The 26,139-nt window shown below is 40.3% G+C and overlaps 2 protein-coding genes across 5 annotated transcripts in view; both read left to right on the forward strand.

Annotated features, from left to right (window-relative positions):
• HYKK (hydroxylysine kinase) overlaps positions 1-4,299 on the forward strand; it is a 33,705-nt gene extending 29,406 nt beyond the window's left edge. For all 4 annotated transcript variants that reach the window (XM_070573411.1, XM_070573432.1, XM_008533961.2 and 1 more), the window contains exon 5: positions 3,566-4,299. In XM_070573411.1, coding sequence (XP_070429512.1) covers positions 3,566-4,029 — 464 coding nt within the window. In that variant the 3' untranslated portion in view covers positions 4,030-4,299. The remainder of the gene's footprint in view (positions 1-3,565) is intronic.
• A 9,755-nt stretch (positions 4,300-14,054) lies between these two features.
• On the forward strand, positions 14,055-21,721 carry PSMA4 (proteasome 20S subunit alpha 4). The gene is made up of 9 exons (XM_070573459.1): positions 14,055-14,349; positions 16,092-16,113; positions 16,343-16,385; positions 16,664-16,826; positions 18,376-18,453; positions 18,763-18,851; positions 19,319-19,449; positions 19,961-20,084; positions 21,169-21,721. The coding sequence occupies exons 2-9, from the start codon at positions 16,111-16,113 to the stop codon at positions 21,321-21,323; spliced, it is 786 nt and encodes a 261-aa protein (XP_070429560.1). The 5' UTR covers positions 14,055-14,349; positions 16,092-16,110; the 3' UTR covers positions 21,324-21,721.
• Positions 21,722-26,139: the final 4,418 nt, after the last annotated feature.

Below are 26,139 nucleotides of genomic sequence, written 5' to 3' on the forward strand. Positions count from 1 at the left end.
TTAGTGGTACCATATGAGATACAGCAGCTGTATATGATTTGAAATTTATTAAGATTTACATTATAATGCAGCATTTGGTAAAATTTTTTAAATGGTCCATGTGTGCTTAAAAAGAAAGTTTATTCTGCAGTTTTTGGGTACAGAATTATATATATATGTCCAGTAGGTCAAGTTTGTTAATCATGTTGTTTAAATTTTCTATACTATTGACTTATTTTTTTGCCTGCTTATTCTAACAGTTACTGAGAAAAGTGTATTTTAAATCTCCCACTATGATTGTGGATTGTCTATTTTTACTTGTATTTCTGTCAAATTTTGCTTTATATATTTTGAGGCAATCTACGTATAAAATTAGAAGTTATCTTACTAGCAAATTGAACCTTTTATCAATATAAAGTATCTCTCCTTACCTCTCCTAATGGTTTTTGCCTTAATGTCTACTCTGTCTGACATTATATAGCTATACCATCTTATTTTTGTACTCCTGATGTTTTCCTGTTCCAATTTTTTCTTCTTTGTCCTCCCTTCTTTTGAGCTAATTGTTTTTGTCATTCTTTTTCTTTTCTTTCCAGGAGTCTGGAAATTATATACTCTCTTTCTATTTTTTTGACTGATTACCCTACAAATTCTGACATGTGACTTTAACTTATAAAGTCTACTGGTATGCAAGACCATACAAAGGATCTTAAAATACTTTAATTCCATTTATCTCTTTCCTGACTTATATGCTGTTGTGTTAAACTTTAATTCTGTATTTTTACCCCAAAAGACATTATTATTTTTGTTTTATAGTCAAGTTTGTTTAGATTTACTTAGATATTAGCTTCATATCTTCCAGAACCTCAAACCTGTCTGGAGTCATTTTTTCCTGCCAGAAATACATCCTTTACAATTTCCTTTAATGCAGTTTTCTACTGGTGAACTCTGATTTTATTTGTCTGAAAATGTTTTTATTTTGTCTTCATTCTTGAAGGATATTTTCACAGCCTATAGAATTTTAGGTTTCAGGGGTTTAGAATTTTAGAATTCTACTGTCTTCTAGCTTCCTTTGCTGCTGAGAGGCCAGCTGTCAGTCTGTTGGTCCTCTGAAGACAAACTGTCTTTTTCCCCTTTGGGATACTTTTAAGATGTCCTCTTTTTCTTAAATAATTTTTTTCTTACTCTGCTTGGGTTTCTTACATATGTATGTAGATATTGTCTTTCATCAGTTATGGAAAATTCTTGCCTCTGCCCCATTCCCTCTCTTCTCCTTTGGACTCTCCCTTGGATTCCCTCTTTGGACTCCATTTAAGTTAGTCTTAGGTCTTCTTAGTGAATCCTCTCTTTCTCTTACCTTCTCATCTGTGTGTGTTTTTTAAAAAATCTTTTTCTCTTGGGGCTGGCCCAGTGGGGCAGTGGTTAAGTGCACACATCCATTTCCATGGCCCGGGGTTTGCTGGTTCGGATCCCAGGTGCGGACATGGCACCGTTTGGCAAGCCATGCTGTGGTAGCCATCCCACTTATAAAGTAGAGGAAGATGGGCATGGATGTTAGCTCAGGGCCAGTCTCCCCCAGCAAAAAGAGGAGGATTGGCAGCAGATGTTAGCTCAAGGCCAATCTTCCTCAAAAAAAAAAAATCTTTTTCTCTGTCCCTACTGCATTTTGGATAACTTTCTAACCCATTGTCTAGTTTACTGATTCTCTGTTTAGCTGTGTCTAATCTGTTAAACCTATCCATTATTTTCTTAATTTTATTCATTGTATTTTTTGGTTTTAGAAGTTCCTCTTGGTTATTTTTCTAGAGTAATTGCCTTGTGGCCAGAGAACATACTATATACCAGCACACAAGGAAATAAGATCCTATGAGCAAGAACCAAAAGAAACTGACTACTGTATACAAACTGAACCAAAGACTTCAGTACCTAGAATGATCAGACAGAGAATATATTCACATAGCAGCCAAGTTTGGCATGTGGTTTCAAGCCTAAATTTTTGTCCTTTTGCTCCCTTGAACCCATAGTATTCTAAGCAGTGGACTGGTAACCGCTTTTGTCATCCTTTTGTGAGTTAGGAAGACCTTGTCACTGCCCCTGGCTTCATGCAGTGAGCCTGTTTCCCCAAGTGGCAGATAGCACTTTCAGTTCCTGTTCTCCCAAAAGGGTAAAGCACATTGCTGATCTGGAGCACAAAAGACAGACCTATAGCTTTATTCCTGCTCACTGCTTGGCATTTCTATTGTTTTTTAGTATGCAGATCTATTTTTGAGGCTGGCTGTATCTGTATTATTTTCTTTTTTTATTTTTATCACTGCTAAGTATACCGAGTACAGTGCAGTTATCAAAGAATGAATTCATTCTGCCATCTTCATCAGAACTCCTTTTCTTCCTTAATTCCCAAATTCAACAACTTTTGTATTTTATTCCAGGCATTAAATAGCTGTATCATTTCTTGATTGGCCATTGTACATGAGAATGGAAACAATGAAATAAGAGAGGAAAACATTGCCAATGAAACTATGACATAGCATCAATTGTACAATGCATCCCAATTTCAGAAAGATGTAGTCTAGAATCTGTGGTTTATAGTAATGTTCATTGCTTCTATATGCCACCCACTGTGCTACATTACTTAAGTATGATTTACACAATCTTAACTCATATAGAAAAAGTCAGCTTATATTTAGAAGTTAATATTATGGACTTTATATCACATACTTTTAAAGTACATGACTACTACATCAGTGCTCATGGACACCCCATCTTCTTCTAATCCTTAGTCAGTGGTTTAAATCAGTGCTTCTCAAACTATCCATGGTAAAAGACAAATCTAGGGTTTTTTTCCTCAACCCACTGCCACCTGATACATGGTCCTACTGTTCATGATTAGCTCACAGCTTGCACCACACGCAACTTACCATGCAAGTTTGACAATACCCAAACTGGTCTATACTCTGTTCAATGAGACAAGGCCACTGATCACATTCTTAGATGACAAATAATAAAATTATCTAAACACTCTCAATTTCTGTTTTTATCTCACACAGATTAGTAACAGTTTGTGGGCCAGCACTGACCACAGATCCCCACTTTGAGTGGTACTGATTTAAAATATCACCATCTATTCCAGTAATCAAAAGACTGGGGAAATTCAGAATTACTTGGTCATCAGAAATTTTTTTTGGAAATTCTAGGTTAAAGTAAAGGCACATCTGGTCCATTTGAGGACTCTTTGCTTCTTATAGTAATATGAATATATGTATATTCTTTTTGAACCTTTCTGGTTTGGGGCATTTCTCATTATCCCCTTACTCTGCTAGTAGCCAAAATCAGGTATTTGCAATAACTACAATCTCCATCTTCTGGCCTTGGACTGATGAGAAGCAAACGCAAAAACAACCACCAAAATTAACTGCTTTTATCTTTTTCAAGGAAATTGTTTTATTTCAAGAAAAATAGGGTTTAGCTCTTTATCTCTGACTGCTCATCAAATTATCTGAATGGCCATGCTTGAGAAAGAGAATCGGCAAGGGAATGAACTGGGGTATTAAATAACTGTTTTCACATGGCTTGATTTTTCTCCTTTCAGGTATCAATCATGGAGATCTTAACGACCATAACATTTTAATAGAGTCCAGCAAGTCAGCCTTTGGAGATGCTGTATATCAAGTGTCTGGGATTTTAGACTTTGATGACATGAGCTATGGCTACTATGTGTTTGAATTGGCAATCACCATCATGTATATGATGATTGAAAGTAAGAATCCTATACAAGTAGGAGGTCATGTCCTTGCAGGGTTTGAAAGTATAATCCCACTGACAACTGTAGAGAGAAGTGCTTTGTTTCTACTTGTATGCAGTCGTTTTTGTCAGTCACTTGTCATGGCTGCATACTCTTGCCAGCTACACCCAGAGAATGAAGAATATCTCATGATCACTGCAAAAACCGGGTGGAAACACTTACAGCAAATGTTTGACATGGGCCAGAAAACTGTAGAAGAAATCTGGTTTGAAACTGCCAAGTCCTACAAATCTGGGATCCCATGTGACTAGCTAAAAGTCTTATCTGTAAAACTGGGGTAATGATAATACCTATCTCACAGAGTTAGTTGTGAGGATTTCACAGAGAATAATGCAAAGTTCTTAGCATAGTGCTTGGCACATAGGAGACGTTTAATAAATATTTACTAAATGAATGAACCATATTCCAGGTTACCCAGACTCAAAATGTTGGAGTAATTTTTCATTTGCCTCTCTCATACTCAATCAGTGATCTGATTCTTAGGAATCAGAATTTTATAACAATAAAAGGTGGTCATAATCCTTTTCCTTCCCGCTTTAAGTTTTTAACAATTTATATTACAAACCAATATTTATTGAGCATTAAGTACTTAAAAGAAAACTCTCTCTACTCTCACAACACTTCTGATATCAAATATGTGGGGTTTTCTCTCACATTAAACAATTCTGACACTAACTACCCAGAGTTAACACAGACCTCACAGGTTAAGGGCTCAGTCCCACAAAACTGCCTCCACTTGAGACGCCTGTACTTCTGACCAACCGACTATACATTGAGGGTTCCCATGACCCCCTCCTCAGTTTGATAATTTGCTAGAACGGCTCACAGAACTCAGAGAAATACTTATGTTTATCCGTTTATGATAAAGCATATAATAAAGGATACAGATGAACAGCCAGAGAAAGAGATACACAGAGTGAGGTCCAGAAGGGTCCAGAGAACAGGAGCTTCTTTCCCCATGGAGCTGGAGTGCGCCACCCTCCTGGCATGTGGATGTGTTCACCAACCAAAAGCTCTTGAACCCACAGGCATGGTCGATTAAATCACTGGCCATCGGTGATTAAGTCAGTCCCCAGTCCCGGTCCCGTCTCTGCAGCTTGGGGGGTAGGGCTGAAAGTTCGAGCCCTCTAATCACCTGGTTGGTTCTTCTGGCAGCCAGTACTCATCCTCCAAGAGTCACCTCATTGGCATAAATTCAGGTGTGGCTGAAAGGGGCTTATTATGAATAGCAAAAGACGCTCCTCTCTCCCCTACCCCTCAGGAAATTACAAGGACTTTTTGGTTTTTAGAAGACCAAACATATATTTCTTATATTACAGTATTTCACATGCTTTAATCCCATTTAATCTCCACAACAAACCCACGAGAAAAGTAGTGTTATGATTAACCCCCATTTTCAGATGAGGAAATAGATGCTTGAAAATTGAATCAATTTGCTCAAAGAGAGCCAGGGCCAGTGCCCCATATTACTTCTCCTCCTTCTCCCCACCTGTCCCCCGAACACGTGCACGCGCACGTGCATGCACGCACATGCACACACACGCATGCACATACACACATATCTGTGTAAGTGGATCAACTGAGATCATTCACCTGAAAGCACTTATGCTTCTCAAATTTAAAGGATTATGATTTTTATCTAGCTTGACCATTCAGGAAATTGGAGAACAGAAAAATGGACGGAAAGTTGGATTTCACTCGCAGACCACAGTTCATTCTCTTAGACCATGAAACTCTATGGATTTTCCTCTTTCTTGCTCTTACTAACATGGATTCCCCTTCACTGAATTCCTAACCCAAATATTGCATTATTTCAATATTTAAATATGTGCTGCCTTGCATTGATATTTTATGATTTGGTGTTTGTCCTAGCTTATCTCAAATCAATCAGTTCCATGCAGTTTATAAACTCTTTGACGACATAAATTGAATAATATTTATTTGATATTATCTTCAGGACCTAGCTCTGTGCCAGGTCCCTAGCAGACCCTTAATAAATATGTGTTGGATGAACTATAAGAAGGAATGCACTTCTACAAGTGCCAGTCCCTGTCCTTGCAACTAATGAGGAGTGTCAAATGACAAAATTAAAACAATTTAGTAAGGAGTTGGATGTCCTTTATTCAAGGGAAAAGTCTATGGACTTAGGGAGTACACTGCCTCGCAAGCAGTGGAGTATTCTACCCAAGGGATTTGGGGCAAGATGAGTTTTATAGAGTGTTAGAAGCAGCAACACAGAGACAGGGCATGATTGCCTGGGGTTGTAAATCTGACCTTATTTAGAAAAATTAAGGAAATAAATACAGAGCCCAGACTTGACTTGGCATTTGGGGATTAGATGACTGGATATACTGTGTTTCTGGTCAGTTGGAGCATTTACAGGAATATGAAAGTTTGGTTTGCTGATGTAGCACCCTGGGTAGAAGCAGCTCCATCTTGGGCCTAGAAATTTATTTCAACAGGAGAAAACCCAGTTCTAGATTTTGGAATCACCACCATAAGTCTGGCAAAGACTCTGCTCTTGCAAGTATCTTTTTCTGTCCAGGCTTTTATCCCCTCTAGACTGCAACAGAACTTTACCTTCTGGTCTTCTTATCCTTAGTCTTTCCAACCTACATCCTTCCTATTAGAGGCAGATAAAAACTCTATTTACATATATTGCTAGCACAATGTGACAATTTAACCAAAAACATAATGGCTTAAAAACTTCAAACAATCATTTTATTATCTCATGGTTTCTATGAGTCATGAATTTACACAGGCCTTGGGACAACCCACCTCCACATCACATGCCTGGGGCCTCAGGTAGTAAGATTTGAATGCTGGGGGAGATTTTATGGTTGGGAGACTCAGTGTCTGGGGACTAGAACCATATGGAGGAATCTTCACTCACGTATCTGGCAGGTGATGCTGGGACCTCATCCAGGCTGTTGGCCAAACAGATCTCCATGTGGTCTCTACTCCCTCACAGCAAAGTGCCCGGGTTCTAAGAACAACCATCCAAGAGGACAAGACAGAATTATATCATCTTTTATGACCTACCTTTGGATGTCACATGATGTCACTTCAGTTGTAGCAACAGGCCCACCCAGATTCAGGGCAAGAGGACACATAACCTGTCAATGAGAAGCATCCATGCGACATTGTAAGAGGAACATGCAGGATGGGAGAGTGTGAGGCCTCATCATCCTAAAACATCACTTTAATCTTCCCTTCCCATTACCTACAGGCAAAAAATTCTGGCATTGAAGGCGCTCAATAATTTGGCCTCAAATGCCTTTCCTCCTCTACTTCCTATATTGTCTCCTCCAATCTGGCCAGACTGAACTACTCTGCCACCCAAACTTATCAAACTTCATTCTTTCTTCCCTTTTATCTCAACTGATCCCTACTCTATTGACCTAAGAAATTTTACCTCTCACTTAAAACTCCTAATGTGGAGTGACGTCAGCATCCCGGTGGAGGGAAGTCTCACAGAAATCTTCCGCCTCCAATACACAACAACAAAAAAATCCATACTCCAACAGAGGACATCAAAACTCAACACAAAAAACGTCAGAGAGATCCATGCAGCCATACGACAGACAGACGTTGGAGAGGCTGGGGCCCCCCTCAGAGCTGGAATGGGTTAAGAGAAATCTTCACTGGCTCCCCTAAAGACTGCCATCAGGACCACAGGAGGCCTGCTGGAGGGAAGGAATGGGGGAGGGGACGTTCATTCACAGGAACACCAAGGACTCCCTAGGGCCCTTGCAGCCTAGAGAAGTGAAAGCCTTCATGGGGAGGAGGGTGGAGGAGGAAGGAGGTGGAGGAGGGAGGGGTGACCTCATCAAGCCAACACCCCAGGAGAGCAGAGGGAGAAAACCCAGAGAGAACACGCAGGAGAAAGCACCCCTTCCCACACATGCTCAGCAGGGCTCCAGCCCCTTGGATTTCGGCTGAAGGCAGAGGGCTCAGAACACAGAGCTCTTGACCCCCACCCAGTGGCAACAGGTGGTAACTGCAACATAATAACACCAGAATGTGAAAAAAAAGAGCCTCTTGCAATATCAAACACTATATTAGATCTCCAGACCAGAAAGAAAATGACAAGTACCCAGAAATCAGTCCTAAGGATGCAGAAATACGTAATCTAAGTGACAAAGAGTTCAAAGCAGCTATCAACAAAAAACTCAATGAGGTAAAAGAGAATGTAGAGAAAAATTCAATGATTTCAGGAGCTACTTCACAAAAGAGATTGAAACTATAAAGAAGAATCAATCAGAAATATTAGAGATGAAAGACACAATGGAAGAAGGAAAACAAAATATGGATTCCCTGAATGCTCGAGCAGACACCATAGAGGAGCGAATCAGCATAACTGAAGACAGACATGTTGAAATGGTCCAGACAGAGGAGGAGAGACAACTTAGACTAAAAAGAAATGAAGAAAGTCTCCAAGAAATATACAACTCAATTAGGAAATGCAACATAAGAATTATAGGTATTCAAGAGGGAGAAGAAAAGGAGAATGGAGTAGAGAGCTTGGTCAAAGAAATAATAGCAGGGAACTTCCCAAACCTAGGGAAGGAAATCCATGTGGAAGAGGCTGTCAGATCTCCTAAATATGTCAATGTAAGGCATACTACTGCAAGGCATATAGTAGTGAAACTGGCAAAACCGAATGACAAAGAAAGAATACTAAGGGCAGCGAGGCAGAAGAAAATAATCTACAAAGGAACCCCCATCAGGCTTTCAATGGATTTCTCTGCAGAAACCTTACAGTCTAGGAGAGACTAGAATGACATATTCAAATCATTGAAGGACAAAAACAGTCAGCCAACAATACTCTATCCAGTGAAAACATCCTTCAGATATGATGGAGAAATAAAAACTTTCCCAGACAAACATAAGCTAAGGGAGTTTGTAGCCATGAGACCCACACACACACACCAGAAATCCTCAAGAAGGCCCTCATACCTAAAAAATAGTTGGGGGGGATAACAAAGCACAGAGTAATGAGTTAAATTGGCAGACAGAATCAGAGCAGGATAGCAAATACTCAAGTACAGCATTAAAGACAAAGGGAAGGACAACACCAAAAACAAAGATAATTTTGTCATTTTAACCTCAAACTCATAACACAGGATGGAATAGGATGTGAGAAAAACAACTTACGAGGGGAAGAGGAAAGGGACTCAATCAGTTTAGTCTAAGGAAATTAGAAGCCATCAGAAATGGGACTATCTTGTCCACGAGATCTTGAATACAAACCTCAGGGTAACCACTAAACAAAAAATCAGAACAGAGACACAAATAATAAATAAGAAGAAAAAGAAACACAACATAAAAAACTACATAACTCAATTGGTAGACCAAAATACACAGGACGAGAAACAAAGGAAATGCAGGAGAACCAGAAAATGAGTGATAAAATGGCAGAATTAAGCCCTCATATATCTATAATCACCCTAAACATAAATGGATTGGCTTCTCCAATAAAAAGAAAGAGTGGCGAGATGGATTAAAGAACAAGACCCAACAATATGCTGCCTCCAGGAAACACATCTCAGCTCCAATGACAAACACAGGCTCAGAGTGAAGGGATGGAAGATGATACTCCAAGCTAATGGCAAACAAAAGAAAGCAGGTGTCTCAATATTTATATCAGACAAAGTAGACTTCAAGATAAGACAGGTAAAGAGAGACCAAGAGGGGCAGTATATAATGATGAAAGGGACATTCCATCCAGAAGAAATAATCCTTATAAATATCTATGCACTCAACACAGGAGCACCAAAGTACCTAAAGCAACTATTAACAAATCTAAAAGAAGACACTAATAATACCACAATAATAGTAGGGGACCTTAACAGTCCACTCATATCAATGGATAGATCATTCAGACAGAAAATCAACAAGGAAACAGTGGAATTAAATGAAAAGCCAGACCAGATGGACTTAATAGACATATATAGAACACTCCATCCAAAAACAGCAGAATACACATTCTTCTCAAATGTGCACAGAACATTCTCAAGAATAGACCATATGTTGGGAAACAAGGCAAGCCTCAATAAATTTAAGAAAATTGAAATAATAACAAGCATCTTTTCTGATCACAATGCTATAAAGCTGGAAATTAATTACAAGAAAAGAGCTGAGAAAAGGACAAAGATGTGGAGGCTAAACAACATGCTATTGAACAAGCAATGGATCATTGAAGAAATTAGAGAAATCAAAAAATATATGGAGACAAATGAAAATGAAAGCACACCACACCAACTCACATGGGATGCAGCAACAGCCATATTAAGAGGGAAATTCATTGCAATACAGGTTCACCTTAACAAACAAGAAAAAACCCAAATACGCAATCTCAAGCTACACCTAATTGAATTAGAAAAAGAAGAGCAAACAAAGCCCAAAGTCAGTAGAAGGAGATAAATAATAAAAATCAAGGCAGAAATTAATGCTATTGAAACAAAAAAGGCAGTAGAAAGGATCAATGGAACAAAGAGCTGGTTCTTTGAGAAGATAAATAAAATTGACAAACCCCTAGCCAGACTTACAAAGAAAAAAAGAGAAAAAGCTCAGATAAATAGAATTAGAAATGAAAGAGGAGAAATAACAACAGATACCACAGAAATACTATGGATTATAAGAGAATACTATGAAAAACTATATGGCAACAAAATGGACAATCTAGAGGAAATGGATAAATTCTTAGACTCTTACAACCTCCCAAAGCTGAAGCAATAAGAGATAGAGAATCTGAGTAGACCAATCACAAGTAAAGAGATTAAAACAGTAATCAAAAGCATCCCAAAGAATAAAAGCCCACGACCAGATGGCTTCCCTGGGGAATTCCACCAAACTTTCAGAGAGGATTCAATACCTATCCTTCTCAAGCTATTCCAAAAAATTAGGGAAGATGGAACACTTCCTAACACATTCTACAAGGCCAATGTCACTCTGATACCAAAGCCTGACAGGGACAACACAAAAAAGGAAAACTACAGGCCAAGGTCGCTGATGAACATAGATGCAAAAATCCTCAACAAAATATTTCCAACCTGAATAGAGCAATACATCAAAAAGATCATACATCATTATCAAGTGGGATTTATACCAGGGACAAAGGGATGGTTCAACATCCACAAATCAATCAATGTGATAAACCACATTAACAAAATGAGGAATAAAAACCACATGATCATCTCAATAGATGCAGAGAAAGCTTTTGACAAGATCCAACAGCCATTTATGATACAAATTCTTAACAAAATGGGGATAGAAGGAAATTACCTCAACATAATAAAGGCCATATATGACAAACCCACAGCCAACATCATACTCAATGGGGAAAAACTGAATGCCATCCCTCTGAGAACAGGAACAAGACAAGGATGCCCACTATCACCACTCTTATTCAACATAGTACTGGAGGTTTTGGCCAGAGCAATTAGGCAAGAGAAAGGAATAACAGGAATCCAAATAGGCAATGAAGAAGTGAAACTCTCACTGTTTGCAGACGACATGATCTTATATATAGAAAACCCTAAAGAATCCATTGGAAAACTATTAGAAATAATTAAGAACTACAGTAAAGTTGCGGGGTACAAAATCAACTTACAAAAGTCAGTTGCATTTCTATACTCTAATAACAAACTTACAGAAAGAGAACTCAAGAATACAATTCCATTTACAATTGCAAAAAAAAAAGAATAAAGTACCTATGAATAAATTTAACTAAGGAGGTGAAGGACTTATACAATGAAAACTATAAGACATTATTGAAAGAAATAGACAATGACATAAAGAGTTGGAAAGAGATTCCATGCACACGGATTGTAAGAATAAACATAGTTAAAATGTCCATACTACCCAAAGCAATCTACAGACTCAATGCAATCCCAATCAGAATTCCAATGACATTCTTCACGGAAATAGAGCAAAGAATCCTAAAATTCATATGGGGCAAGCAAAGACCCTGAATTGCTAAAGCAATACTGAGAAAAAAGAACAAAGCTGGAGGCATCACAATCCCTGACTTCAAAATTATACAAAGCCATAGTGATCAAAACAGCACAGTACTGGTACAAAAACAGGCACACAGATCAATGGAACAGAACTGAAAGCCAAGAAATAAAACCACACATCTATGGACAGCTAATCTTCGACAAAGGTGCCGAGAACATACAATGGAGAAAAGACAGTCTCTTCAATAAATGGTGTTGGGAAAACTGGACAGCCACAGGCAAAAGAATGAAAGTAGATCATTATCTCACGCCATATACAAAAATAAACTCCAAATGGATCAAAGACTTGAAGATACGTTCTGAAACCATAAAACTGGAAGATAATATAGGTAGTACACTCTTTGACACTGAATTTAAAAGGATCTTTTCGAATACCATGTCTTCTCAGACAAGGGAAACAAAAGACAAAATAAACAAGTGGGATTTTATCAGACTAAAGAGCTTCTGCAAGGCAAAAGAAACTAGGACCAAAACCAAAAGACAACCCACCAATTGGTAGAAAACTTTTGCAAATCACATATCTGATGAGGGGTTAATCTCCATAGTATATAAGGAACTCACACAACTGAACAACAACAACAAAAAAACCAAACAGCCCAATCAAAAAGTGGGCAGAGGATATGAACACACATTTTTCCAAAGAAGATATACAGATGGCCAATAAACACATGGAAAGATGTTCAACATCACTGATCATCAGGGAAATGCAAATCAAAACTGCACTAAGATACCACCTTGCGCCTGTTAAAATGGCTATAATCACTAAGACTAAAAATAACAAATGTTGGAGAGAGTGTGGAGAAAAGGAAACCCTCATACACTGCTGGTGGGAATGCAAACTGGTGCAGCCACTATGGAAAACAGTATGGAGATTCCTCAAAAAACTAAAAATAGAACTACCATATGACCTAGCTATCCCACTACTGGGTATCTACCCAAACAACATGAAATCAACAATCCAAAGTAAAATATGTACCCCTATGTTCATTGCAGCACTATTCACAACAGCCAAGACATGGAAACTATCCAAGTGCCCATTGACTGATGATTGGATAAAGAAGATGCAGTATACATATACAATGGAATACTACTCAGCCAGAAAAAAAAGACAAATTCATCCCATTTGCAACAACATGGAAAGACCTGGAGGGAATTATGCTAAGCAAAATAAGCCAAACTGAGAAAGACAAACACCAGATGATTTCACTCATATGTGGAATATAAACAAGCACATGGACAAAGAAAACAGTTCAGTGGTTACCAGGGGAAGGGGGTTGGAGGGTGGGCACAGGGGGTGAAGGGGAGCACCTATGTGGTGACAGACAAGAAATAATGTACGACTGAAATTTCACAATGGTGTAAACTATTATGCACTCAAAAAAAAAAAAAAAGAACTCCTAATGCTTGCTGAATTCTGCAGAATAAACTAAGATGGCAGGGGTCCTCAGAGATGGCATAAGTTACATTTCTAACTGAGGATGCTTTGACAGTACTGCCTGTCTGGGTGTGGCCCTTTGCCATTTTGCCTTTCACCTCCCTGTGTGCCTGGGAAGCAGAAATGACAGGAGTGACCTCAAAACACAACTCATTCCCAGGCTTCCTCCTTTGCAAATCCCAGATCCCCCAGTAAAAATTTTGCACCCAACATGAAGAGGACCAAGTCCCACAGCCCTTTGGGCCTCTTCTTGGAGGAGACTAGCAAATGACTACACATTAAACCAGAGCTAGTCAACCTTCTAGCCTAAAGAAACTTAAACATGAATAGTAAATAGTTTACACAGGGACTGAAGCTGGATAAGAAAAAGGGTGGAGAGATGGATTATGAACATATAAACAAACGTGACAATTTCATTAAGAAGGTCAATTGCTGTTTATGTATGTACGTATGGTGATTAACTAGGTTGGTCAGGGAAATTCTTTCTGACCAGGTGAAAGGCAGAGGAGGAGACCAAGGTGAAAGTTCTCCCAAAGGTGTGAATCCTATTCTCATTTGTTTTAGATGTCCAAAAATGCATGTATCAACAAAAAAAGTGGAAGCCAGATTCAAGAAGGGAGATGACAAGGTAGGATGAAGGGTAAAGTTTGATGTGCTTGGAAACATTTTGAGAACAGGGCAGGAACTATTACAACTAGGATAGATCTAGATAGCTAGATGTAGGATAACTATTGCTACCCTAGATCTATGACTGAACAATGGGAAAGAGAAAGTGAAAATAGAGCGCAAAGCAGGGGAGAGGGAAATTAGCCATAATTCCACTTTCCCTTTGGCTAGGGTCTTCTTGCCCTCAACCCCATACTATAGTACCCCTTCCACCGACTGAGGATCCGTGCCAGAGCCATCCAACCCCGGTTCCCCAGCTCCCAGAGGGCAAGTGGCTCTTGCTCTGCCCGCCCCGCAGGACTTCCGCCACCACGGAAGCCCCGCCCCCGATGGTTCTGCGCACGCGCGGCAGCCATATTAGCAGCGGCTCCTCCGGCTCCCGCGGTCGGTTTTTCCCCGTGGAGTCTAGGCTTCTGTGTAGATCTCGACTCTTCAGTGTCTTTCCTCCGGTGAGTTTTTGACCCCTAGGGACCCGCGGAAGCCTGGCCGCTCTTCCTGCGGGCGGGGGTCGTGAGCGTCGTGATAGAGCGGGTCCCGGCCTGCAGCCGCCACCGAGGAACCGTGGGCACGATGACTCTGCACCCGCCTCCTCTGTGACGGACCGGCGCCGGGACTGGCCCCGGCCGGCCGCCGTCGGGCTTCCCGCGGCTGAGCCAGGGACCCGCCAGCTGTCCGGCCCGGGGGCGGGGGGCGAGGCGGGGTGGAGGCGTGGAGGGGCAGGACAGAGGGGTCTGGCGCCTCCGTCCCCTGGAGGAGCCCGGTACGTGAGAGTGAGCGCTGCCTGGGTGCGGGTGAACTCAGGTCGGCCGGTGCCCGGCGTCAGGCGGAGAGATGAGAAAGTTGTGTTTGCGCGGGAGTCAGAACCCCATGGCGAGGCTCCTCTGTCTGTGCCCTCCCGGCTTCTCTGCTCTGGGCCGTCCTTACCTTTCGCCTGCTTAGTGCAGCGGCCTCATGACTGGTTACCCTGCCTTCAGTCTCTCACCAGCCAGAGTCATCTTTCCAAAATGCCAATCAGCTCCTGTGGCTCTTCGGCCCAGAAGCATTCGGTGGAGCCCCATTGCTTAAGAGAGAAAATCCACCGTTTTTACCTGGGCACGCGGGCCCTTCACGACCTGATCCCTCCTTATGTTTCCAGTCTTAATTCCCGATATTCTGGTATTTGGATTGGAAATGGGCTTTGGAGTCTGCGGTTTGGTTTTTCCTGGAAAGCCCGCTCAGCCCCGCTGCTGTCTTCTGCGGGAGTAATAATGATGAAGATTACCAACTCCCCCTCCCCCACCGCCCCCACCCCCATAGTTCAGGATCTCGTATCGCTCTCTGGAGAAAATCTGAGCCTCTTGGCATTCAAAGCTCTACATGATCTGAATGCTTGCTTAGCTCTCTAGTTTTATATTGCTTTTTTTTTTTTTTTTGGTGAGAAAGATTGGCCCTAAGTTAACATCTGTTGCCAGTCTTCCTCTTTTCTTCCCCCACACTCCCTCAAGCCCCAGTACATAGTTGTATATCCTAGTTGCAAGTCATTCTAGTTCTTCTGTGTGGGACACTGCCACAGCATGGCTTGATGAGCAGTGTGTAGGTCCCGGCCCAGGATCCAAACAGGGAACCAGCCACAAAGCAGGGTCTGCAAAGGCAACCACTTGGCCTTGGCTAGGCCCCTCTCTCTCTCTCTCTCTCTCTCTCTCTCTCTCTCTCTCTCTTTTTTTAACTTCAGCATTTTGTCTTATGCCCATTGAGCAATGCTGCCACAGTACCCTTTGCTCAAGCTTTCTCCTCTGTGTGGAGTGCTCTTCTGTTCTCCCTTCCTCTGTTCTTCCTCTTAGACGTGAAAGTTCTCAACCTTGTTTCTCCCTCTCCAATTGCCAATTTGAGATATTTTCTGTATTGGTTTCTCAAAAAATACTCTCTTGATTATGTATATCCCTTTTCCCACTCCACCCTTGTGCCTCTCTTTCCACATTGCTTTATAATTGTTGATGCCTGCCTCCCTCACCCAGTTACCAGACTGAGCTCTTCAGAACATGTTGGGCTTAAACCCATCCTGGTGTTCAGGCACCTAGCGTACAGCCTGGTGTACTTAGCATGGTAAATGTGAGCTGAATGAAGGGCGTGAACAAAACTTTTTTTTTTAGCCAGGAAGTGCTTTTTAAGTTGTAGATTTCATTTTAATGATGGTCCTGTTTTCTTTTTACAGGAACTAAAGTTCAGAAAACATGGTGAGTTAATACACATGCCAGTAACCTGTTGCCTGATAAATTATATTGCTTATACTCAGCTTACAGACTTGCATGAGAAAATTGAAATGTAAAGAAAAAGAGCTGGAATGGTGTCTTTTTCCTTAGCATTTTCTTCCCACACACTGAACTTTGTGTGCCAGGATATTCTTTATAAGATGATTCGTGGGCTTCAGTGGCTAGGAATCACTTGTATGTTTTTCCTTTGCAGTCTCGAAGATATGACTCCAGGACTACTATATTTTCTCCAGAAGGTAAAATAGAAATTCTTTACTCTGTCTCAAATTAAAAAAAATTTGAAGTGTTTAACTTTTAGAGGGAAAAAAATCTAGAAACTTTTTATAGTTGCTAAGTTGTTCATCCTTTTTGTACTTTGAAGTAATTGTGGTCATCAGGTTGATTACATGCATCATAGAAAAGTAGAAGTGGGACTTTTGTTTGTAGGCTGCCAGTGTCTCCGCTGATTTCTCTTGGACCAGTGGTACAAGAGCACAGAGGAGAGTCTTGCTTTGTCATGGCTTGTGTTTTGTAGGTCGCTTGTACCAAGTTGAATATGCCATGGAAGCTATTGGACATGCAGGCACCTGTTTGGGAATTTTAGCAAACGACGGTGTTTTGCTTGCAGCAGAGAGACGCAACATCCACAAGCTTCTTGATGAAGTCTTTTTTTCCGAAAAAATTTATAAACTCAATGAGTAAGTGAGATCTTAGGGAAGAGAGTTTAAAATATCTCACTTGCTCACATAAGTGGGATCTGACATATTTGGGGAGGGCTATTCCATATGACATGGTAGAATTGAAGTGAACAGTTTATTGTGTTTTTACTTGTGGAAATTTTTGCTTTTAATTTATTTTGTTTAAAACCTCCTTGAGCCCAGGACCATGTGTTATTCTTTTTAAGTGGTGGACCAAGCACTTAGTGGAGAAACAGCATTGTGTAGTGATAAGATTATAGCCTTGGTGGTCACACAGATTTGGGTTAAATCCAGGCTCTACTGATACAAGTGTTGTGACCTTGCACCAATTGTTTAACTTCTCTGGACCTCAGAGCCTACTAGAGTGGTTGTGGAAATTTAATGAAATGGAATAAATTAGCACAGTGTCTGGCATTTGGCAGACCCTCAAAGTATTGTTTAGAATGGCTACTCAGGAAGTTTTTTGAATTAGACTGAATCTTACCAAAGAATAGGCCTCCTGGAGGTCTGGGAATGGTTTTACCAAGCCCTATACACTTGGTGAAATTTCTAGTATAGTTGAGTGTCCAAGGCTTTGCAGCTAGCAGAGAGCTGGGTTTGCTGATGAGAGACTTTCCCTTCAGTGGTGGGCATGGTGAATGCTGGTTTTAGGGCCTTTTTTTTTTTTTTCTTCATTTTATTTTTCCCTTTTTCTCCCCAAAGCCCCCCGGTACATAGTTGTGTATTCTTCGTTGTGGGTTCTTCTAGTTGTGGCATGTGGGACACTGCCTCAGCGTGGTCTGATGAGCAGTGCCATGTCCGCGCCCAGGATCCGAACTAACGAAACACTGGGCCGCCTGCAGCGGAGCGCGCGAACTTAACCACTCGGCCACGGGGCCAGCCCCTGGTTTTAGGGCCTTTTTGATACACTTGTTAGAGGAAGTGTCATCCCTCCATGGAGTCACCGTTGGGCCCGCTCAGCAAGCTGTCAGGGTTGACTAGGCATAGTGACAGAGGATGTCTAGGCTAAAGGAGAGCCAAGGCAGCTGTCAGGGAAGAGGGGGCAAAGAAAGGAAATGTACCCCTAGTGTAACCTAGCCCTGGACTTCATTGTCAAGGAAGGCTTGTAAAATCTCCTGCCCTCAGATCCCCTCACCATCACCTCCGTCAAGCTAGGCCTAGGAGGTAAGAGTAACTTACTACCCAAGAGCATGGGGTAGTCTGTCTTCCTGTCTAGCAAGACCTTTTTCTTCTTCTTTGTTGCTGAATCTTCTCGGGATTTCCTTTAGCTTCTTAGTGTTCATTCTCTTGCCCTCTTCACAGAGTGGTGATGATAAATACATCTGTTGAAGAACTTAAGAGTGCATTTGTTTATCATTCATGTTGAATGACATCAAGTTGAAAGTCTTCTGTAAAGATAAAATGTCTCTAGATTTTGTCTGAAGGGTGTAGCAGAGCTGTGAAGCAAGCATAGTGAATTTCTGATAGAAATTAGTACTTTTAAATACTTGTAAGTACCCCTTGCAAACATCTTCCCTACTTACAGATCAGTATCTTTCTTTTCTTCAAGGGACATGGCTTGCAGTGTGGCAGGTATAACTTCTGATGCTAATGTTCTGACTAATGAATTGAGGCTCATTGCTCAAAGGTATGGTCATAAATAGTGTAATTGATGATATATAAATCAATTTCGATGTCTAAGGAGAACTCATTTTTGAAAAGATTAAAGTTATTAAAAATCTGTTAATTGAAAATTACAGTGTTTTTTTCATAAATCGAGCTTGTAAATTGTTATTTACTATAGGAATATTAGGATGTTGATATGCCCTCCCCCCCTTCAAATTACAGATGGCTGTTATGTTTTCCCCTGGCATAGATTTCTTTTTGCAGGGTATTTTGCTTAGAGTGTATCTGCGTTTTAGAGAAGACTATTAATTTGCCAATCTCTTTATCCTAGGTATTTATTACAGTATCAGGAGCCAATTCCTTGTGAGCAGTTGGTTACAGCACTGTGTGATATCAAACAAGCTTATACACAGTTTGGAGGTACTGAATTTTTTGGAAATTTTATTCCAGAAAGTTAAAACATTTTATGAGTAATGACTTTTTTGAGACAGTAAAAAGAAATTGAAAATTAAGTAAGTAAACACTTTTCATACATTCCTGCTTCATGAACTAACTGGCTTCCACTGTGTAGATTATCATATGATTTATTAATAGACTATTGAAAGGCAAAAATAACCTTTTCAAATCTGGAAACAAATTTTTTTTTTTACGTAATAATGAACTTCACCACTGGTCCTCTGTCTTTATTCCCTCTCCTGGCTCTGTCCAGATCCTAGAAACAAAAGCGGAATTTTTGATGGAGCCTGTCTGTGGTGACCAGAACACAAAGCAGTTTATGAATGTTTAACATGACAGAAAAGGGTTTAGCCACATTTACTGAGCTCCAAGTAACTGTAGTGATACTAAATTTAAACTAAAAGTTTGACTTTTTCTTCTCTTTGTTAAAGGAAAACGTCCCTTTGGTGTTTCATTGCTGTACATTGGCTGGGATAAGCACTATGGCTTTCAGCTCTATCAGAGTGACCCTAGCGGAAATTATGGGGGATGGAAAGCCACATGCATTGGAAATAATAGCGCTGTGAGTATTTTTGTGGTGCTATAAAATCTAGCAAAAGGTCTAATAATGACTATAATTTTGAAGTAGTGATGAGTATAGACAGTGTTTTAAGATAGCTGCAGCAACCTTAATGTGATACAAAAATATGTGTGATTTCTATTGGTAACAAAGTTGCGAGTACTGCTGATACTCTTGGGGGTTATTCCCTAAGTTTATAATTAGAGGAAATGCTAATTTTCAATTAGAAGTTGTGAAAATAAGATGTAATCTTTTTCACATGCTGGTTCATAGACCCCCTGAATTGTACCATGGATTGCTCGGAGGTCTGAGGACCCCAGGTTAAAGATTCCATTCTTAGAGCAGCAGCGCTCTCCCTTCTCACCCCATCCCATGTCTGCACTCCCTGCCATCAAAATTGGTTATTTTGGTTATAATGCCAATAATAATTCAGGTGTTACTCTTCTGACTGATCCATATTCCTAAAAAATGCATTACTTAGATCTCTATGTTGGTTTTCCTTTATGTTTTGTAGGCAGCTGTGTCAATGTTAAAACAAGACTACAAAGAAGGAGAAATGACATTGAAGTCAGCACTTGCTCTTGCTATCAAAGTCTTAAATAAGACCATGGATGTTAGCAAACTCTCTGCTGAAAAAGGTAATTTATGTCCTCTGCTCTAATTTGTTCACTTGAGTGAGGGAATTGATTGAGCTGCTGCTGGATTAGGCCTTTAATATATTATGTTAGTTCATTGAAACAGCAACCTTGTGAGTTAAGTGGCCTTACATCTATTTCCTAAATGAGGATACTAGGGCTGAATGAAGTTAAGTGACTTGACCAAGGTCAACACTAAGTTGTGAAGCAATAATTCCATACTACATTTCAAGCTTAAGGACTTGAGCCTGAATGTTCTCAATTTTCATAGTTAGAGATATGAGCCATGTTCCTTTTAGTTAACAGTTACCTTATTGACTTCTTGACAGTGGTATCTGTGCTTCTGTATATATGTGATAAATAATATATATGTAGTTGTATATTTATACATATGTATGGTGTGTGTACTTTTTCAGAGTATAACATTTGTGTGAGTTGTACCCTTTCCTGTTCTTCTGAATCTACTGATCTCTTAAGTTAAGCCCGTGTTTGCAATTTTGAGTGCTTTATTTAGCTTAAGGTATATGAGCATATAAACTAATATTTTTAAATAATGTTTTTCAGAAATTGTGGTAAATTAACATATTTAGTTTAGGATGACTCAGCTCCTAGTGTTCTTAGAAAATGCCATTTACTTACAGATTGCCCTCTGTTGTCTACTTCTATCTGATTTCAAGGGACACTCTTCAGTTTCCCCTACTCAAGAATTTCCTTCTTTTGGTATCAGTCTGCTTTTCTTGTCCATAGCCACAGAAGCTGCTCTCCATGCCTTTGTTTTGAAAAGTCCCTGGAAAAATAGGTGTGATTACTGGTTGAAGATTCTGGCCAAGCCTGTAGGGGTTCCAACAAGGAAGTTGTGATTCCTTCTGGGCAATACGGCTAATAGCAGGCCAGCTAGAGCACTTGGCTGATGGTACTTTTTCCAAAAGAGTGACAAAACGGCAGCTAAGAAAATTGGGATGGGTGAGGAGAAGGAAGATATTTAAGTAAAAATGTTAATCAAAACGTAACAAGATCTAAGATATTCCATTATGTTTGTTTGCTAAGTATACCTTCCTGTAATTCAAATGTATGTGTTTGCTTTTAGTGGAAATTGCTACGCTAACAAGGGAGAATGGAAAGACAGTCATCAGAGTTCTCAAGCAAAAGGAAGTGGAACAGTTGATCAAAAAACATGAAGAAGAAGAAGCTAAAGCTGAGCGTGAGAAGAAAGAAAAAGAACAGAAAGAAAAGGAGAAATAGAAGACAAAATAAGGGATTTTATAACTCGCTTGGGGCACCATTTCAGTGTAAAAGTTATCCTACTCTTTCACACTGAGAATGCTTTGACTTTTAACTTGTATAGTGGGAAAAGAGGACAGTACCTACTGAATCGGGTCTTGTTACTTCTGTCCAATTGAATTCTTTGTTGTAATGATGATTACTCTTCATGGACATCTTAATTCCCCTACCTTTTTTTTGAATAAAACTTTGAAAGAATGGAAATGGTGAAGAAAAGAAAGACACTGTAGCAGTAACAGGGCCATGATCTTCTTTTCATGCTTTATGTATACTGTGGCAGCCCTTGCAGTTACTTTTGAACAAGATGTTAAAATTGACAGAAATGTAAACATCGTAAAAAGAGAAAAATGGGAATTGTACACTGAAGATTTCCTTTACTGTCCCCTTGCCGTCGTGGAGAACCGGTAGCCCAACTTGAGCAAAACGGAGAGCTGCCCTTCTCCTAGGCCTCTGATAGGATAATATCAGCTGAGGCCTGTCTAGTGAAACAAGGATCACATTCTTCTAGGTGTTCCGGCGTTTGATATTGGTAGATAGTCATCCTGGACGGTGTAACTACGCATGCTTATGCACGCACATACATACATGTACACGTAAATATAATAAAACATGAGGGCCTGGCCCCATAGCCGAGTGGTTAAGTTTGCACGCTCCACTTCAGCGGCCCAGGGTCTCGCTGGTTCAGGTCCTGGCTGTGGACATGGCACCACTCATCAGGCCATCCTGAGGCAGCGTCCCACATGCCACAACTAGATGGACCCGTAACTAAAATATACAACTATGTACTTTGGAGACTTGGGGAGAAAAAGCAGGAAAAAAAACATGAAAGGCATATTTAAAATGAAAGCTCTGTGTACCCACTACCCAGCTTTGGAAGCAAATTAACCAGGGCTTTTGAAGCCCCTTATGTGTCCCTTTCCTATCTCATTCCTTTCTTCCCTTCTACCCCGAGAGATAACCACTATTTTGAGTTTATCATTGCTGTAGGCTGTGGATTTTACACTCTGGTTTTCATTCCCTTTACTCCAGGTGGCCTGGGTAGGTCTGTCAATCAGAGAACCCCACTCCTTTCACAAAGGTGAGCACATTCCTCAGGCCAGCTGGATTACCCATCTCTGTCTCCAGGGATTGGTTTGAGAATGGACAGGTAGGCTGAGCCAAGCCAGAATGGTGTGAGGAAAGAATGCTGAGGAAGATGGCATGGGTGTGAGGAAAGAATGCTGAGGAAGATGATGGCATGGGTATGAGGAAAGAATGCTGAGGAAGATGATGGCATGGGTGAGGAAAGAATGCTGAGGAAGATGGCATGGGTGTGAGGAAAGAATGCTGAGGAAGATGATGGCATGGGTGTGAGGAAAGAATGCTGAGGAAGATGGCATGGGTGTGAGGAAAGAATGCTGAGGATCCTGCAGTTAGGACTGCAGGTGAGTTTAATGGCAGCCAGGGTGGAGAACTGGTGCATCAGGCAATAGTTTACTACTGCTGATGAATGATCAGATGTGAGGTCCTAACCTAATCACTCAGAAGGAATACTCACAGGAGTACTGTAAGGAATAGCAGTCTTGGAGTTTTCTGCACAGGCTGACCTCGTGGTATCCAGCTAAGGCATTTCCAAGCCCCTTTGACATAGAGCTTTTTGAATCTTCTAAATTATTCTTTTATTCCATAATTTATACAACTGATTCTCATTATTTGTGGTAGTCTATGAAGTCACCAGGAACACTGAATTAGCAAATATTGAACCACTGCTCCTAGGGGAAATACAGGGTTAGGTTCCTGCGAGCCTCTGGTCACATTTTCATCACCAATCAATATATGATATTTTATGTATGTTTCTGTTTAAAAATATCTTATTTAATGCACGTTGGCAGTTTGCTCATGTTGAACTCATGGCCAACAGCACTATAACTCCTGCCTAAATGAAGCTTATCCAACATGCATTTTCTCTTTTAGGCATGTCGCAGCCTTCCTGCACTTAGGGACACTATGACAGTACTTCAGCAGTTCTCTTGGGGCACATTTTAAAAAGAACAAACATTGGGGCTGGCAGCGTGGCTGAGTGGTTAAGTTCGCACGCTCCACTTTGGTGGCTCAGGGTTTCAGCAGCTCAGGGTTTCACCGGTTCCAATCCTGGGTGCGGACATGGCACTGCTCATCAAGCCATGCTGAGGGGGCATCCCACATGCCACAACTAGAAGGACCCACAACTAAATACATACAGCTATGTACTAGGGGGCTTTGGGGATAAAAAGGAAAAATAAAAAAATCTTAAAAAAAAAATCAAAAGACAGAAAACTGTGAAAAGCTCGTGTCTTCTCACAGGGCCACTTCCAGTGCAGGAGCACTGAGAAATAAATAGGAAACCAAAGAGCCAGAAGTTTTAAATCTTGAGTCAAACTTTAAAATCAAAATCTTGAATTGATTTCACTTTGGTGAGTTACAAATCATGCTTTTAAAAATAAATTGTGATAAAAACAAATCGTGTCCCTGTGTATAATTTTACTTCTGATATTTTTCTTAATCAGAAAATACACAAGACTTGGGAATTTCTATAGTCCAGCACTTTGAAAGTTCTATGAAAGTATTTGTTTTAGCAGTGCAAAAGTATTTCACATTCTGAAAAAAAAAAAGCAGAAAGTGGATTCATTTCTTTATTTCTTTATATTTACCACGTTCCTGATAATTTTAGGTGATGGGGATCCATGGATGAGTAAGGCATGTCCTTGGCTCTTGACAGGCAGTCTTGCAGGAAAGGCAGAGTGTAATCAACTACTTAGTAATATGGAAGACGTGCTAGACTCCAGGTGGCTGTATACTGAGGCCAGGGAAGAAAGGCAGAAGGAACTGCATGTGCAAAGGTCTGGCAATGGGAAAGCTTCACGTTTCTGTGGAAACCCAGTAGCTGAGCAGAACTGGAGCATAACTTGTTGGGGGAAGATGAGTAATGACAAGATATGAGGTTGGAAATGTACACTAAGGAGAGAAGAGAGCTTCACAGATCTTGAAGTTTGTGCTCTATGCAATGCAGAGGCCACTGAGATTTTTGAGTGAATGAGAGAAACAATTACTCTCTAACTCTTGGAGTCCAGAAAATGGATTAGGTAGGAAGAGACAGAAGACAGGGAGACCAGTTAGGAGGCTACCAAAATAGGCAGGTGAGGAAGGATGCGGGTTGAAGACCGTGGTAAAGGGAGCAGAGAGAAGGGGAAGCTCTCATAGAGTGAGGAGTTGATATGGAACCTAAAGTGAGTTTGCCCACCCGTTGCGCAGCAAGCCAATCTCTGACACAAGGTGTAGTGGAAGAAAGTAGGAATTTTATTATCACACAGCGCTGAGCAAGGGGAGAGGGCAGCTAACGCTGAAATAAAACTACCCAAAAAGCTAAAAGGAAGGGTTTTTATTTGGGATTTTAGGTAGGGGAGGGTGAGCATATGGCCTTGCTGGTCGGAGCTTTCCACCAGCCTGTCTTTGGCCTTGAGACTACTTGGAGAGAGGAGTGAGCCCGCGACCTTCCTGGTCAGCAGCCTTCCCACCAGCCTGTATCTCTTTGCAGGAGATAATGAATCTAGGTGCTTGTCCTTGGTGGTGTCTGTCTCCACGGAGGATAGTGGATTCTGGAGCTGGGAAGCCAGAGAGTAAGCAGGGAAAGAGTGTTTTGGTTTTAACCCCATAAATGCTGGGTTTAATGTAGGGAAACTGATATCAGGGTTGGTATCAGGGTGAGAGGAGGAATAGAGGATGACGTGGGCCTCTAACTCAGATATGTAGTTACAATCTGATCTATAAAGGCATTAAGTGAACATGATGAACTATCTTAAAATTCCCTAATGTCTATTATTATTGTTGCTTTGGCCTGAGACCAAGTAGAGACTAATATCCTTGGTAGGGAAGAACTCTATAAACAGCACTGCACATTACACAGGGAGTAAAACCATGTCAAACTCTTTCTTTTTCTTCCAGATATTATTCATTTGTATTCTTTTGTGCAGTCTGTCCATCTTCTTTGTCCAATTTTCTATCAGAGTACTTTTATAAAGTTCATTTATGAGCTCTGTTAAGGATAGCTTTTTGTCATCTATGTTACAAATGTTTTTCCACTTTAGCATTTTTATTTTGTTTTTGGTGCTGATATACTGAAGGATTTTTTGTATTCATGTAGTTCTCGTTAGCATAATGCATTTACAGTTCTTGTTAGTATAATGCATATAAAGGTATTACCTATGCCAAAGTATATAAACATTCTTCTAGGAAATTTGTGGTTTTATCAACCTTTGTCATGCACAATTTAAAAAATAGAACTGGTATCTATTTTTAAAAAGCAGTATTTAAATTAATCATGCAACTTTAATTCAATTGTTCAGACTAATTCAGAATGAATTCTGAATTCATTCATTCTTGAATGAATATATTCTTGAATGAATTCAGAATATATGAAATATGATGCTAGTTACCTTTCTTGGTTGTTTATTTTTGTGGGTTTTTTTTTTTTTTTTTTTTTTGCTAACAGCTTTATTGGGATATGATTCAAATACCATACAATTCACCCATTTAAAGCATACACTTCAGTAGCTTTTAGTATATTCACACAGTTGTGCAACCATCAGCACAATCAATTTTAGAATATTTTCCTCACTCCAAAAAGAAACCCCACACCACTTTTCATCACCCCCAAGTCCCCCCAAGCCCTAGGCAACCACTAATCTGCTTTATGTCTGTACAGATTTGCCTGTTCTGGATATTTCATATAAATGGAATCATATAATATGTGGATGCTTTG

Source organism: Equus przewalskii, chromosome 1 (assembly GCF_037783145.1).
Source record: "Equus przewalskii isolate Varuska chromosome 1, EquPr2, whole genome shotgun sequence".
NCBI classification, from domain to species: domain Eukaryota; kingdom Metazoa; phylum Chordata; class Mammalia; order Perissodactyla; family Equidae; genus Equus; species Equus przewalskii.

Excerpts from the sequence above, each read along its gene's own strand:
- PSMA4 (XM_070573459.1), top strand. Across the intron at positions 16,827-18,375 it reads AAAATTTATAAACTCAATGA|GGACATGGCTTGCAGTGTGG; the intron begins GTAAGTGAGATC and ends CTTTTCTTCAAG. Across the intron at positions 19,450-19,960 it reads GCATTGGAAATAATAGCGCT|GCAGCTGTGTCAATGTTAAA; the intron begins GTGAGTATTTTT and ends TATGTTTTGTAG.